General features: G+C 53.1%; 5 protein-coding genes across 5 annotated transcripts; all 5 read right to left on the bottom strand.

Moving 5' to 3' along the window:
- Nucleotides 1-885: 885 nt before the first annotated feature.
- LOC113809886 (zinc finger and SCAN domain-containing protein 10-like) lies at nt 886-9,458 on the bottom strand. Its single transcript, XM_070139825.1, has 9 exons — nt 7,614-9,458; nt 6,284-6,727; nt 5,578-5,619; nt 4,793-5,230; nt 3,557-3,942; nt 2,895-3,279; nt 2,366-2,644; nt 1,932-2,147; nt 886-1,705 (listed from the first exon to the last, which is right to left on the bottom strand). The coding sequence occupies exons 1-9, from the start codon at nt 8,010-8,012 to the stop codon at nt 1,439-1,441; spliced, it is 2,856 nt and encodes a 951-aa protein (XP_069995926.1). The 5' UTR covers nt 8,013-9,458; the 3' UTR covers nt 886-1,438.
- LOC138866653 (zinc finger protein 444-like) lies at nt 8,366-8,900 on the bottom strand. The gene is made up of 2 exons (XM_070139824.1): nt 8,879-8,900; nt 8,366-8,790 (listed from the first exon to the last, which is right to left on the bottom strand). Exons 1-2 carry the CDS (start codon nt 8,898-8,900, stop codon nt 8,366-8,368), a joined length of 447 nt encoding a protein of 148 aa, XP_069995925.1.
- A 137-nt stretch (nt 9,459-9,595) lies between the features above and the next one.
- On the bottom strand, nt 9,596-10,127 carry LOC138866540 (zinc finger and SCAN domain-containing protein 16-like). The gene has a single exon (XM_070139614.1). It carries the CDS (start codon nt 10,125-10,127, stop codon nt 9,783-9,785), a length of 345 nt encoding a protein of 114 aa, XP_069995715.1. The 3' UTR covers nt 9,596-9,782.
- Nucleotides 9,596-12,452, bottom strand: LOC113809907 (zinc finger protein 296). The gene has a single exon (XM_070139613.1). It carries the CDS (start codon nt 11,559-11,561, stop codon nt 10,968-10,970), a length of 594 nt encoding a protein of 197 aa, XP_069995714.1. The 5' UTR covers nt 11,562-12,452; the 3' UTR covers nt 9,596-10,967.
- LOC113809884 (zinc finger protein 570) lies at nt 11,835-13,793 on the bottom strand. The gene is made up of 4 exons (XM_070139823.1): nt 13,743-13,793; nt 13,616-13,639; nt 12,498-12,809; nt 11,835-12,182 (listed from the first exon to the last, which is right to left on the bottom strand). The coding sequence occupies exons 1-4, from the start codon at nt 13,791-13,793 to the stop codon at nt 11,835-11,837; spliced, it is 735 nt and encodes a 244-aa protein (XP_069995924.1).
- Nucleotides 13,794-15,000: the final 1,207 nt, after the last annotated feature.

Here is a 15,000-nt window from a genome sequence, read left to right as displayed (position 1 = left end):
GGAGAGGAAGAGAGAGAGAGAGAGAGAGAGGGAGAGAGAGAGAGAGAGAGAGAGAGAGAGAGAGAGAGAGAGAGAGAGAGAGAGAGAGAGAGAGAGAGAGAGAGAGGAATAGTGTCTCAACTCCAACCTAATCGTGTCCATGCTAATATCTCATGAATCAAATGTTTTAAGTGCTTATTTGTATCTCTTTCCACATTACCATTTTTCGTTTTTTTTATGTTTCCCTTTTGCTCATTTCCTCTTTATTCAGTTTTGTTTCATAAATCATTGTTTCACCGGTGAAGTGTTTCAATATCGTAATCACAATGGATTTAAATGGTGATTATTTGTCTTCAATAGAACAAAATAAAGTGTAGAAGTGTCGAAGGGAAAATATAAGCCACATATCATACAAATTTTATTTACATGTAATAATAATAATAATGAGGAGCAGTATTAGCTTATTACACAGCTGCTTCATCCGATAATGAGGTATGTAATATGGCGGCGCAGTACCCAGTGTACCGCCATAACTTCTACGTGTGTGACACTGTTCACTCATCTCTCATCACAGTAATAGTCTAAACCACAACTACTGTGGCGTCTTTTAAATTCCTTTATGTATATATATAACTCTGTTTTTATATAGATTCTCTATGTTATTACTGATTCTGCGCCCCGCCGCCCGCGTTGGTCACCAGGTGCACCCGCGCCAGGTGGTTTTTGAGGTGCCACGTTTGCGAGCCCCGCCACGGACACAGGTGGCACGCGTACGGCTTCTCCCCCGTGTGCGAGCGCATGTGGCGGGTCAGTTCCGCCGGCCGCATGAACGTTCTTCCGCACAGGCAGCAGGTGCGGTCCCAGCGCAGGCCGGCCAGCATGCCAATCCCTCCGGTCCAAGCAGTGGCCATGCCTCCGCTTGGGCCTCCGCTTGGGCCACCCAGCTGGGAAAACACCTACGGGAGGGAGACAGGAGAGGTGAGGTGTAACGCAGGCTAGATAATGGGTTACCACGACGGCCCGCCCGATGGGGGGAAGTCTGGCCCGGAGGTGGGGGCTGCGGAGGAGGAGGAGGAGGTTGTGGCAGAGGTAGTGGTGGCGGGAACCAGCTGTGGGTGGCGCCGCGACACGTGGCATCGCAGCTGCACCGCCTGGGCCGCCCTGTACGGACACATAGAGCACGTGTATGGCTTCTCCCCGGTGTGGATCCGCTGGTGGCGACGGAGCTCAGCGGGCCTCCTGAAGCCCTTCCCACAAATGTGACAGATGCGGTCCCATCGTAACAGTGGCTCACTCCTGACTACAGGTCCTGCCCACACCTCACTCCCTAGGCCCCCATGTACCTAGAACGAGACAAGCACCGCGTCATAACTCCTTCAACCATGCGGGACGAGGGCGCCAGCCAGCGACACCTCTCCTAAACTTAACAGATTTGTTTGCTTTGAGTGTGGGCAGTGAGTCACTGGGTGGCAAGGGGGGCCTGGTTTGGTACAAAGTGTCGGCGTAACAGGTGGGCCTTGAGGTGCACGGCCTGTGTGCCGCGGTAGCCGCACAGCGGGCACTGGTACGGCCTCTCCCCCGTGTGGGTGCGGAGGTGGCGGGTGAGCTCAGCAGGACGTGCAAACACTCTCTTACACACAGGACAAGTGCGATCCCACCTGATGGCTGGCAGGGCGACATTGCCCTGGAAGGAGCGCACCCACCGCCCACCACCGCCCTCACACACCTACAGGGAGAGAACAGAGAACATGGGTGAGAAGGGAGTTTCTTCACCCACTCTAGAACACTCTTATTCTTAACATGTATTACTTTCTCTCATTTAATCTCAAAGATCCTCTCTCTGTTAAGACTATGACAAGTTCAGCAATGCAGTGTCCCCCACACACGCGTTCCGCCGCTCAGTCAAAGTTCTGCAGCGCCGACGGGTTGTGGTGCGGGTGGCGGCGCGCAACGTGCGACTTGACGTGCGTGGCCTGCACGGCGCGGTAGGGGCACACGGGGCAGGCATACGGCCTCTCCCCCGTGTGGATCCTGAGGTGCCGCTGCAGTTCAGAACTCTTGGGGAATACTTTGCCACACACAGCACACATCAGGTGTCCGCTGAGCCTGGAGGCTGGAGGGTTGGCTGGAACTAGGCCGTGTGACCAAACACCGCCTCCAGGACCCACCTAGAACAGAGAGAAGGAACATCACCACCACGCTGCTGCTGCCGTTGCTCCTGCTACCAGCCTCGTGTCCCTACTGTGCAAAGTCAGTGGCCCCCCAAGGCTAATCTGCGACTAGTTTCCTCCACCCAACCTGGCACTTATAACCTAGGCTGCGCGGCGAGGTGAGCCTCGGGGTCCTGGACGAGCTCTTTGTGTCTTCTCTGCAGGTGGCTCTTTACGTGGTGCTTCTGCGTGGCCCGATAGTCGCAGTGCGGACAGCAAAAAGGCCTCTCTCCCGTGTGCGCCCTCAGGTGGATGGCCAGCTGCGAAGGCGTGTCGCACAGCTTGCCGCAGAACTTGCAGCTGTGGGGCACGTGGTGGGCTGGAGGCTCTGTGGAGAAGGGCGAGAGGTCGGGAGCCTCGCCAGGTGCTGCTGCTCCTGCGTGGGTCATGTACAGGCGGGACATGGCTTGCGCCATCAGCCCCAGGGCCACGCCGCTTCGGTAGCCGCCCACGCCCTACAAGAGACAAAACAGGCCAGAGTCAAGCACAGCCTCTCTCTCAGCATAGTCAGCTGTGTGCACACCTAACCCACTAACAAGCAGCCACAAGCAGGCACACACTGCAGCCTCCACCACCACAGGAGAGGCAGAGACAAACAGCAAGAGCAGGAACAAGATAGACACGAGAGCATGGACGCGTTCGCCCCTCGCGCTAAGGCGTCTCCTTGGGAGCGCCGAGGCTACTCGGGGCGAAGTTCGACTCCACCACAATACCGTGAACGAGATGCATGTGCCTGCGCATGTTGCCCTTCTGCGCCGCGCTATACGAGCACACGGTGCAACGGTACGGTTTCTCTCCCGTGTGAATCCTAATATGAGTCGCGAGCTGCGAGGGGCGACAAAAGGAATAGCCACAATACTGACACACGTGAGGACGCAAGCTACTGTTGTCAAGGCCCCCCTCCGGGCGTGGTGGGGGGGCGGGCACCAGAGCCCCCGGGAGCGGCGCCGCCCACATGCTCCCACCACCGCCCACTCCGTCTCGTGGTCTGGGGTCGCCGCTACTGTCTACACCGGCGTATTTCGCCCACGAGCTGCTCGGTACCCGCGAGTCCTCCTGCAAGGGGTAAATCCGAGTCAGCTTCCCGACACTGAACCCCAGCTCGCTCACACATTAACTACTTTACTTCTGGCTAACCCCAACACAGTCTGTCATGTTACCTCACCACCCATCATCACCTCTACAACACACGGTCATCACAGCGGATGGCGTCGCGCGGGGTTGGGACGCGGGAGGGGGAGGGGGAGGGGGAAGGGGAAGGGGAGGGGGAGGGGGAAGGGGAAGGGGAAGGGGAAGGGGAAGGGGAAGGGGAGGGGGGGATGGCGGACGGGCGGGCGGGGCGGGAGAGGGTCGCTTAGGCCTAAAACTCGATGCTGGCAGCGAAGACCTCGCCGTGGGTGCTGGCGTGGCGTTTCAGGTTGCCTTTCCTGGTGGACCTGTAGTCACACTGCGGGTACGGGCACGTGAAGGGCTTCTCCCCCGTGTGGGTCCTCATGTGCAGCACCATGGCCGACGGGTACATGAAGTCCTTCAGACATAAGGGACACACGGAGTTGCCCGAGCTCCGCTTTGTCCACGTAACGGACCTAGCCCTGACGGGGTGGGGGGCGTTTGGCCCTCCGGAGTTTGTGCCCAGGATACTGTACATGCTCGAGCCCTCCTGAGGGGGGCCAGGGAGGCGGCTATACCCTCCAGGGACACCGCCCACGCGACTTACAGGGAGAGCGGACGTCCTTCCCGGCCAGCCGCCACCCTGTAAGAGGCAAACATGCAAGACTCAGCAGGCTGGGAAGGTAGTTTATCTCTCACTGCCACACACAATTAACATCATCTTCTCTCCCCTCCCCTCTCCTCTCTCTCCTTCCCCCCCTCTCCCTTCCTTCCTCCCCCAGCAGCTTCTTCACACCGCTCCGAGCCACAGCTTTGGTCCGTGACGGAAGTTAAGACTACTCGCTGTGGGTCAGTCAAGCCTTGCCCTCTGGGGATCCCTCAACAATGCTCCGGACTATTCCTTAGGAATCCACCGGGAATGTCTCGGGAACACTAAAGCCCCTTGCGCCCACGCTACTTCATTTGCGATTATTATCGTTAACTTTATATTTTTTCGCACGGGTATGAAAAAAATCAAATAACAAATATACACTATATTATGGTTACACCAAAATATCAGAATGATCTGAGAGTAAAGCATAAATGACTAAGAATTCCGTTATTAAACGCCTTCGCGTCTGTTAATTAAAAAAACACAGATACAGGCCTATCGCTGCACATCATCACCAACGCAGCAGTCACTCCTAGCTAGCTTAATAAATCTCACTTGCCCCCCATTCCCTTTCACACTGCATCCAGAGCACACCCTTCGGCGGGCGATGCTCAAGTATACATTATTCTTGTAACAAAACGAAAGCAATCACTCAACAAAGTTATCACGAGTTTTGCATTCACACTGGGAGCCTCGCTTTCGCGCACAGCCTAGCCTGGCGCCGGCCGCGGGCGTGATGTGGGCGCGAGTGTCTGACGGCGAGAGCCCGTGGCCGCGCTGCCCGGCGGACTTATCCCGGGAAGGTGTGGTGCGAGTGGGAGATGCGGATGTGGCGCTTCACGTTGCCCCGCATGACGGAGTTGTAGTGGCAGCTCGGGTAGGGGCAGGTGAAGGGCCGCTCCTCCACGTGGTTGAGCGAGTGCATGGCCAGCATGACGGGCAGGGGGAAGGTGTCGCTACACTGGGGGCACACGTGCTGCTGGCTGGCCTTTCTCTCCCCGGGCAGCTCCGAGGGGTAGGTAGAGGAGGAGGAGGAGGAGGTGGGGGAGCGGGAGGGCCCGGGGGTGGAGGCGGGTCTTCTCTGCCTGGAGGCGGAGGCGGGGGCGGCGGGCGGCTCGACCCACGCCACGCTGAGGGCGGGGCTGGCGGCGCTGCCCAAGAGGGGGTTGAGCTTTAGCAGGGCGGGGGGGCTGAGGTGGGCCGCCTGCAGCCTGCCCAGGGCGTCACTTATCCAGTGTTTGAAGTTGGCCACGGTGTGCTGGTGGCGCGCGACAACCTCCTGCAAGTAGGGAAATGCAGGTTGATCCACGTGCTGAGCTACTGGTGATGGCTGGCTGCACCTGTGCCCCCTCATCCCATGTGCCGCATGCTGCCCACGCTGCTCTACCCACCAGGCGTGCGTGCGTGCGTGCGTGACTTAACAGCCAGCCACACTACCCACATGTACCTCACATACAGGATACATGCTGCTAACACATCTGCTTCTGGCTTCACTCCACCCTTTTGGTCTTCAGGAACGCTACATTTTTTTCCAAAGCCATGTCTCCCACATCTAATTTTTATGGCAATTTATTCATTTGTTCATTTACTCCTTTAATGTGTGTAATTAAGTGCTTTCTCCAGTACTTTGTCATGGTGTTCGAAGGTCACTGTCAGTCCGAGCAGAGACTGAAAGACAGTCAAGCATTTGTTACCAATGACAGGTGTTAAAAACCAAATAATAAAAAATTAAAATGATATAAAGATCTCAACCAATCCGGTGTTCAAACGTAGTTTGGATATTCATTTTGGGTGATTATAAAAACATTTTTTTATTGACAAAATATTTATTCAGAATTCTATCTGCAGCGCGACACTCGGAAATAAAAGTTCAGAAAACATATACATTGTAATTAAGACATTTCATAAACCATATTTTTTTCTTTATTTGGTCTCTTTGCAAACAGTATGACCACAAAAAGAGAGGCCTGTGTCGCGGCATTGTATAAAAGGAACAATTACTCCTTCAAAAAGAAAGAAAAAAACAACTTCAGGCCTTTCGTTTTCACAAGGTCACCCACCTATCATACATTCTTCACATTAAACGTATATACATTATGAGTATGAATAAATGAATTGTGACAGTACGAGCTAATGGGTGACTGGAAAGGGTGAAACGCACTCACACTCTCTCTCTCCTCTCATCCGCGTGCATTTACACACCATAGCACCATGCGAGGCGTCGCTCCGGGCCCCGCCACCGCCACCATCGCCGCGCCCCCCCCTCTGGCCCTCCCCCTTCCCCTCCCTCTCCTGCAATCAATGGCAGGAGCCGAGGTCCCTCCCTGCCTCAGGTCTGCGGCCGCGAGACGCCCAGCGAGTCCTGGTGCCTCAGCATGTGCGACTTGAGGTTCCACTTGAGGGAGGTCCGAAAGGGGCACAGGGGGCACGCGAACGGCTTCTCGCCCGTGTGCGTGCGCATGTGCTCGTTCAGCTTGGAGGGGAACGGGAACTCCCGCTTGCACAGGTGGCACCAATAGCACCGCTTACTAGGCCCAGACGCAGGCGGGGGAGGCGGCGGGCCCCCGACGCTCGCGGGGAGGGGGTGGTGGCCCCCGGACTGCCGGTAGGCCACGGGTGGGGGATGGAAAGGGGCGGCGCCGGGCGGCACCCCGACGCCCCCGGCCGCGGCCTGCATCCCCGGAGGGAGAGCCCGCATGAGGATCTCCTCAAGACTGCCTCCATCACCACCTTCAGAGCCGCCACCACCCGTGACATCAACACCGCAGCCCACCGCCTAGAAAACGAGAAACCGCCCCGTCACTGCTGGCTCCTCACACCGCCCCCCAAGGCGCCACACACGCCCCCGAGCCCTGCTCCCTGGGCCCTTCAAGGCGCAGCCCGGGGGCCACGGATGAAGGGGTGGGAGGGGGAGGGAGGGGGAAGGGGGAGAGGCTATGCAAGATTACTATTTTTTCAAGAAGTTTTAGATTTATTGAATGTTCTCCTTCATTGGGCCAGTGTAAGACCTGGCGCAATGCACTAATGTCATGTTCATGCACTCATTCACAAGCAAACACGCAGCAAAGGGGGATAATATATCAAAACAGGTAGATAAAAATATTATGTATATTAATCAAGAGTACAACTCATAGTAAGGAATACTATCAACCAATGCTACACATCTGAAGGATTCATGATATGAAAATTATTGTGTGAAGCTCTATAATCAATCCTAAACAGCTCTTCATACAAAACGTAAAGATATCTTTGGCATCATTTCAACCTAAACATTAACTCTGACTAAGAAAAAAATAGGAACAATTGAAGCTTTCTTGTCATCATCCCCCCACCCCCAGCCCACGAGACGCATTGCACCTCCCCGTTGATTAATCATTTCTTGCGTAAAAGACCTATGAATGCATATAACTTCCCGGGCATTTTCTCTACTGCCAATCACCGGCCCATAATAACAACGGTTCTCGTGTAAAGGAAATTATAAAATAATAATAATATTAATAATGAAAATAACAGCACAATGACAGGATCATACAAAGGATAAAAAACAAAAACTATATGAATGCCGAGCAAGAGACAAATGCGGGCGGCGACACCCCCCGCCGCGGAGCCACCCCGTGCCTGCCCTGATCAAGGCCAGCAGCGCCCCCGCCCGCTCATCACACGGTCGGGGCGTTGTGTCTGTTGATGATGTGGCTGTTGAGGTTGCCCTTCTGCGTGGCCCGGAAGTCGCAGTGGGGGCACTTGAAGGGCTTCTCCCCCGTGTGCGCTCGGATGTGGCGCCGCAGGAAAGCCGGCGCCACGAAGTTCTTGCCGCAGTACCCGCACACGTAATCGCCGCCCCCCTTGCGCTGGATCAGGTCGTGCCCAACAGTGGGAGGGTGGACGCTTCCCTGCGGCTGCAGCAGCGCCTGCGGAGGCTGCGAAGGCGGCGGCGGCGGCTGGGGTGGTCTGGGGCCACACATCCCGCCCAGGGCCAGCCTGAGGGACGGGCCCGAGGAGCTGGAGGCGGTGGTAGTGGAGGAGGAAGACAAGGGAAGGGGCATCTGTGTTGGCAGGGACATTGCCGCTGAGGAGGCCTGGGACCTACTCCCCTCATCCCCTATGGGCCAAGAACAGTCCAGCCATTCCACGCCGCCCTAGAACAAGAGAAAGGCCACATGAGCACTGCAGGGCTGGCAGTCGTGCCTCCGATGTGTCTCGCCCTCGGGCCACCGAATCTTAAGGTACACCATCGACCTGCCACTCTTCCGCGACGCCTTCGAGGCGGTCACCTGTTTCCCTTAACAGCAAAATACACCAAACACTAAAGTCTTAGATCACCTGGTCCCCGACGAGCGCACAGCCCTCGACAGAAAGCCTCCGGGCGACAAGTGCCGGGAACAGAAGCGGACAAGCGGCGGGGGCGCCTTCACCTTCATCTGTGCGGCATCGGCGCCATCAGCACGCCAGGGTCACAACCTGGGTGTTTGAGGAGGATGTGAGCCTTGAGGTTCTCCTTGAGGCTGGAGGAGTGCGAGCACACCGGACACCGGTAGGGCTTCTCCCCCGTGTGGGTGCGCACGTGGCGGTCGCGGTGCGAGGGCCGGTCGAAGGTCTTGCCGCAGTAAGGGCACGGGTACACGGGCCCCAGGCGCTGCTGGCCCAGCGGCTGAGGGTGCGACACGGCCAGGTGTTGGGGCTGCTGCTGGGGGTACTGCGCCTGCTGCTGGTGGAAGGGGTGAGGCGCAGTTCCCTGAGGGTGGTGGTGGCGGTGGTGGTGCTGCTGGTGCAGGTGCGGGGGCCGGAGAGGAGCGACTGGCGACAACACCTGAACCTCGCACTCGCTCTCCTCTGCCGGACCTTCCAGGAGGAGAGCAGCAGCTGCCTAGAAGAGAAACAGCATTCAGGCCGCCGTCCGTCCGTCCGCCCTCTCGCCTCACTCGCTCACCGCAGCAGGGCGCCCACGGCATCCCCGCCTCGCCCTCGGCAGCTGCCACCCCTCCCCTCCCCCCAAGCATTCCCGTCAGTCACACGTCATCCCATTCCAGCAAGAAAGTCGGTCGGTCTCGTCTAAGCTCAACGTCGATGTCCAATGAAGTCCTTTTTCAAGACGTCAAATATTTTCGGGCGTTTTTGTATTCCATTGTAATAAGACTAATCCCTCCATCATTTTCTTTGCAGCCAAGTTATTGGAGTCCGTTTTCTAGACTATATTCTCCAGGGCAGTGTTGCATCTTTCGATATCAATAAATAGCATGTTCATCCAACACTCGAATGTTTGCATCATGTACGTTCTGCATTTGTTTGCGGATGTGTATACGTAGGAACGTACGTACGTGTGTGTGTGTGTGTGTGTGTGTGTGTGTGTGTGTGTGTGTGTGTGTGTGTGTGTGTGTGTGTGTGTGTGTGTGTGTGTGTAAGCGCGCGCGCGCGCGCGATAGAGAGGGACACAAAAGAGAACGAAAGAAAAAAAAGAAAAAGTGTGCGTGTTTTGTGTGTGAAAAGTTGTAACGTTTAGTTTCTTGTTTCCAGACTTTTCACAAACTGTATGGACAATGTATGTTTTTTATACTTCGAATATCCTCAATAACAAATTCATTTGGATTCATTTTACAGACATGAGTTTTCCTCTGCTTGCAGGTTGTGACATAAGAAATAATCAGTCAACATTTATAAGATTTATTGGCACATGTACAAAAATATACAGGTATTGAACAAACTCAGGACTATATTTCAGTATCACTACAAAAAAATAAATATCTTAAGAGCTAACAAATAAAAACATAATAAAGCAAAGAAAAATCAGTGCACTATTCAAGAGCTATGAGAATTTAATTTGCTCATCTTAAAGGTCAGGGCGTGGAAGCGGCGCTGGCGGCGGCGGCGGCGGCATTATACTCGTACACGTCTTGGCCGTGCAAGAAACGCGCGTGCCGCCGCACGTGCGACGACTGCGTGGCACGGTACGGGCACAGCAGACACTGGTAGGGTTTCTCCCCCGTGTGCGTCCGCCGGTGCTTGGTGAGGTCGCTCTTGTGGCTGAACTTCTTGTCACAAAAGTCGCAGCTGAACCTCCCGTGGGCCACGCCGCCGACGCCGCCGCAGAGGGCCTTCTCCCCCGCGAACAACGCGGGACTCGCGCCTCCGCCACGCCTGCCTCCAGACTCCGCTTCGAGCCGCTGGCATGCACTGCTCATCCCACCATACAGCCTGCCACTCTCTCGCCCTACGAGCGGAACCCCGAATACTCCCAGCCAGCTCTACAACAGAAAGCAACACATTGGGGATGTCAATCTCGGCTCACAGAAAGTCCTGTTGCTTTTTCTCTTGCTTTTGTCTTTACAACCTTAAAACATAATGACTTAGCACCAGGCATACCCAATGGATACACTTCCCTCCCTGACTTGAGTGACCCCCACTCTACTGATCTCCCTCCCCTTTCCCTTCTTTCCCCCCTTCCCTTTGCACCGCCCTCCTTGCAATCGCCACTCCCTCCTCCTCTTCCTTCTGCCGTCGTCCACCATATCACAGGCCGCGGCACTTTCTTATCATACATCACTGACAGTCAACTCGTCTACGAGATCTCTCACTCCTTCTCGACACGGGAGACACCGAGTCAAGAGGCCACGGGATGCGGCGACTGAAACTGGTGCTTGCGCAGAATGTGTCTCTTGAGATTGGCTCTCTGGGCAGCTCGGTAATGGCAAATGGGGCACTCGAACGGTTTCTCGCCGGTGTGCGTTCGTATGTGCTTGCGCCAATCCCCGGCGTAGAAGAAGGTTTTCGCACAAATACGACATCCATAAAGCGTTCTTCCCAGATGGTCTTGAGCCTTGTAGCGTAGCGTGTGGGTGTCCGGACGAGGGACGAGGCCACTCATGTCTACGCCTACCATGGTACCTGCCAGCACGCCCTATAAGGAAAAAAAATATCCTCTCAGTGGTCCCGATCGCTCATCCAATGTTACCACACAGCCATCAAAATCTGAGGTACTCTCTCTCAAAGCATAAGTAATTTTTATCTCTTTTTTTTTTGGTCTACCCATCTTGACTCAGAGAAGGCGCAGGTCCATGTCTCCTCACAATATGGCCACGCAGGTGAACCTTCTGGGTGGCGCAGTAACTACAGTACGGACACTTGTAAGGTTTTTCTCCCGTGTGTGTTCGGATATGTTTGCGCAGGTCATTGGTAAACTGAAAGACCTTCCCACAGTGATCGCACACCCGACCTCGACCCTTGCCCTGAAGGGAACTCAGGTCATACGAAGGAGACTCTTTGCTAACGTTCTCGGGCCAAGTCCCCGGCAGTCTGAAGTGATCCGACAAGGCCAGAGCCTGGCAAGAGCCTCCCGTCAGGCTCGACTGCCTCACATCAAGTGCTATCTCGTACGTGTTCCCTTCTCTGACCAGCCCTCCCCCTCCACTCGCTAACAACCCTCTAGTCATGGCGGAGGAAGAGGACGAGGGCGAGGAACAGGAGGAGGAAGAGGAGGAGCTCTGCTGGAGAATACTGCTGGGGGCGGTAACCAAGTGCGGGCTTTCTCCCAGACGTGACGTGACGCGATGGTAGTGTCGGAGGTGAGTGTGAGCAGAGGGAGGAGGAGGAAGGAGCGGAGATGAGCGGTCTGACATGAGCACCGACCCTCTGCCCTATAAAGAAAGAAACAAGTCTCAGTTGTTGCGGCTCCCCTCGTTCTGCAAGGTATGAAGGGCCACAAAACACATGAGTAACTCATTAAGGGAGGGAGGGAGGGATTCAATGGTTCGCACTCTCGCTCTCACGCTCTCTTTTCGCCCATCAATCACTTACAAGCAATTGACAATACATAGCACCAAATTACAGTTTCTCTATACAGGTAAGGTCGCACAGGTTTTAATTATATACAGGTCTATCCTGCCCAATGCTCAGCAGCTTTCTCCTTTATGCACAGCGACGACGTGTGCTTTCAGGTGCGATCGCTGATTGGCACGGTACCAACACTTGGGACAGGCATAGGGGCGCTCCCCCGTGTGGATGCGGATGTGAGTGGTAAGGTTGAACTTTTTAATGAAACTCTTCCCACAAAACGGGCAAGTGTGTCCCCTCTGATCGGCAAGACTTAGGGAGGAAAAGCTCTGGCCAGGAGCAACGGCCTCTACAGAGAGGGAGGAAGCCTGGGATAAGGTGGCTCTTTCTTGGGGATATTCTGTATCAAGCAAGGGGCCTGCGATGCTGACGGCACCACTTGAGAGTCTTTCTTTGGACGTCCATCCCTAGAAGAGAAGAGAGAGTTCGTCTTAGCCGTGCTGCCTCGCATTCGGGACCTACTGAGCTGCTCACGTGTCAGGGGGAAGGGTTCGCTGACTCAAGACTTAGTTAACTTACAATTTACCGGCTTTCTCAGTCTCAAGAACTTTTTACCTTCTTTTGTACCTTGTATTGGCTGGGTGGTTCTTTTCTCGGGCAAGACAACACACTCGATTCGGCCTTGACCTCACATCCCGCCCAACCCACGCCTGGCAATTGTACTATAAGACCGTAAATCATGGAAAGGCCTTCCCTGGCGGCTGGCTGCAGGAACCGTCTACTTTGTGGACCAGGTACAAGTGTTTCTTTAGATGCGTCGACTGATTCCCTCGATAGGGACAGAGGTGGCAAATGTAAGGCTTCTCTCCCGTGTGGATGCGCATGTGCCTCGTCAGATCGCTCTTCTGCATGAAGGTCTTGTAGCAGATAGAACACTGCGGGGCCGCGTGCCGGAAGCCCTGGCCCAGGGGGAGTCCCGGCGCGCTCCCATCCCCCGAGGGCACCCTGGCCACGCGGGGCAGGTGGTGCGGGAGCGACGGAAGGCCCGCGCCGGGGAACAGGTCATGATGGTGAGTCCACACCGGGGATGCCGCCTACAAGAGGAAACACGCACCGTTACTGCCTGCCACGCCCACCTCTCCCCTCCTCTCCAGGGCCACCTCCCCTCTCCTCCCCTCCCCTCCCCGCCCCCGCATGGCATCTTTTGCGTCTCATCTGTTCTTAGGTTAACAAGCACAAGGTCCTTACAGTGTTCCTCTAGCAGACACTACTTCCTTTCCAAATTGTCAAATATGTTCATCAAAGAGTGTGTAAATAAATACATAAACGTGTGTGTGTGTGTGTGTGTGTGTGTGTGTGTGTGTGTGTGTGTGTGTGTGTGTGTGTGTGTGTGTGTGTGAGAGAGAGAGAGAGAGAGAGAGAGAGAGAGAGAGAGAGAGAGAGAGAGAGAGAGAGAGAGAGAGAGAGAGAGACTGAGTGAGTGAGTGTGGGTATGAGTTTATGTGCATGTGTATGTACATGTATTCTTATGTACATATATTATGTAAGGCAGCAGCCAGTGTGAAAATAAACAAATGTCAGTTAACTGGATACAACAATTACCTGAACTCTGTATATGTAAAGTAACAAAGAAAAGGAACTATGAGTTGTGTGACAAAAAATACACGTATCATTACATAAAAGTTCTTTGTATTCAACGGCTATACAAACATCCAAACATCTCTTTTAGTATACTTGCACTGCCAATAATCAACTGCATCCAACTTATATAATGACTGGAATCTTGTGCAATCTCTTGATAAAGAAATGTGATAAAATATGATCCACCTGCTAAGCCTACCTATCTCTAGGCTGTACATGTCTAGGAATTTTACAACTTTTACCTCGAGTAGCAACGTACTCTCAACATGGAGTCATCTCTAAACTGAATAAACAACAGGATACTAAGAACAGAAATTGCGAATACTTATGACGACCTGTGGACATGCGCGTGCACACTTCCAAAGGCTTGACAAACACACATTCACAAGAGCACATTTCCTGCCTCGTGCCTTCTCCCTCGTTTCCAGGCACCCCATGCCTTCATATTCATCCAACTCAGGAAAGTCTCTCCCTCCTCTACCATGGGGAGTGGGGGGGTGGGGGGTGCAATACGCCTCAGTATCTGGTAAAAATGCGCTCGAGGGCCACTCCATGTACGTCTCTCATGTGCATCTTCAGGTTGTACTTGCGAGCCGTGCGGTGGGAGCAGAATTGGCAAGAAAACGGCTTCTCCCCAGTGTGGGTCATGACGTGCCGCTGTAACTCGGTGGGCGAACCACAAATCACTGGGCAGAGATGGCACCTAGGCACCTCAGTGCCCCCAAGCCAGCCTAGCTCCATACCCTCGACCTACAACAGACAGAACAAGTTGTCTCAGTTTCTAGGTCAATTGGGGGCAGCGGTAGGTCATCAGCAGCGTCAACCTCAGCAATACACCTTTCCCCAAGAATAGGGATTCTCATGGCTTTACTTTCCTTTATCAGACTGGGAATGAATGAGCAAGCTCTTACATCATATTAAAACATCACAGATACTGATAACTTTCTTACTTCTGTTTGCTATAATTTTGACCATAGAAAGCTAAGCAGACAACTCACCTCTAGTGAATGTAATACAAAATAAATACATATCCTTTATATGTAAAGCAATAAATCTAAAGGTAATTAAACAAAATTGTGACTGTGAACTGTATTTATGTAATAATAAATATATATAACATGCCATCATGAAGTGTATATTCACTCAAAACTAAAAAAAATAAAAGGTAAAACAGCAAAAATAATAGTCATAGAATCAAAAGAAATGCTGACAAGAAATTTCCATTTTCTTGTCCCTCCTGTAGAACTACTTTTAATTGATTTCCCTTGTAGTGTATGATACCTTTAAAATTAACCTTTAAAACAAAAGGCTACCTTGCAAAATACCACTCACACAAATCCATAGAAAGAAAAAACTTGTAAAGTAGAAGGAAAACAAACTTAAAATGTGTAAACTTTCTCTTGCTTGTAAATCCTTTCCATAAAACCATCTAAAAAGTAATAATTACATTTTTTTTTATAAATAAGTATTAAATCAATAATATCTCTATACATGTGTACATACATCTGCATCTATAACTATTAGCTTATTTCTATCAATCCAATTTTCACATTTTTAAATTCTAACCTATGACTGTTGTATCTCAGAACAAATAACTTCTAACAGATCACAAAAAAAAGAACTCATTGCACACAGCAAAACAGA

The sequence above is a fragment of the Penaeus vannamei genome, chromosome 26, assembly GCF_042767895.1.
Source record: "Penaeus vannamei isolate JL-2024 chromosome 26, ASM4276789v1, whole genome shotgun sequence".
Classification (NCBI taxonomy): Eukaryota; Metazoa; Arthropoda; class Malacostraca; order Decapoda; family Penaeidae; genus Penaeus; species Penaeus vannamei.
The sequence above is the reverse complement of the archived record's forward strand: the minus strand, read 5'-3'. Positions and strand labels throughout refer to the sequence as shown.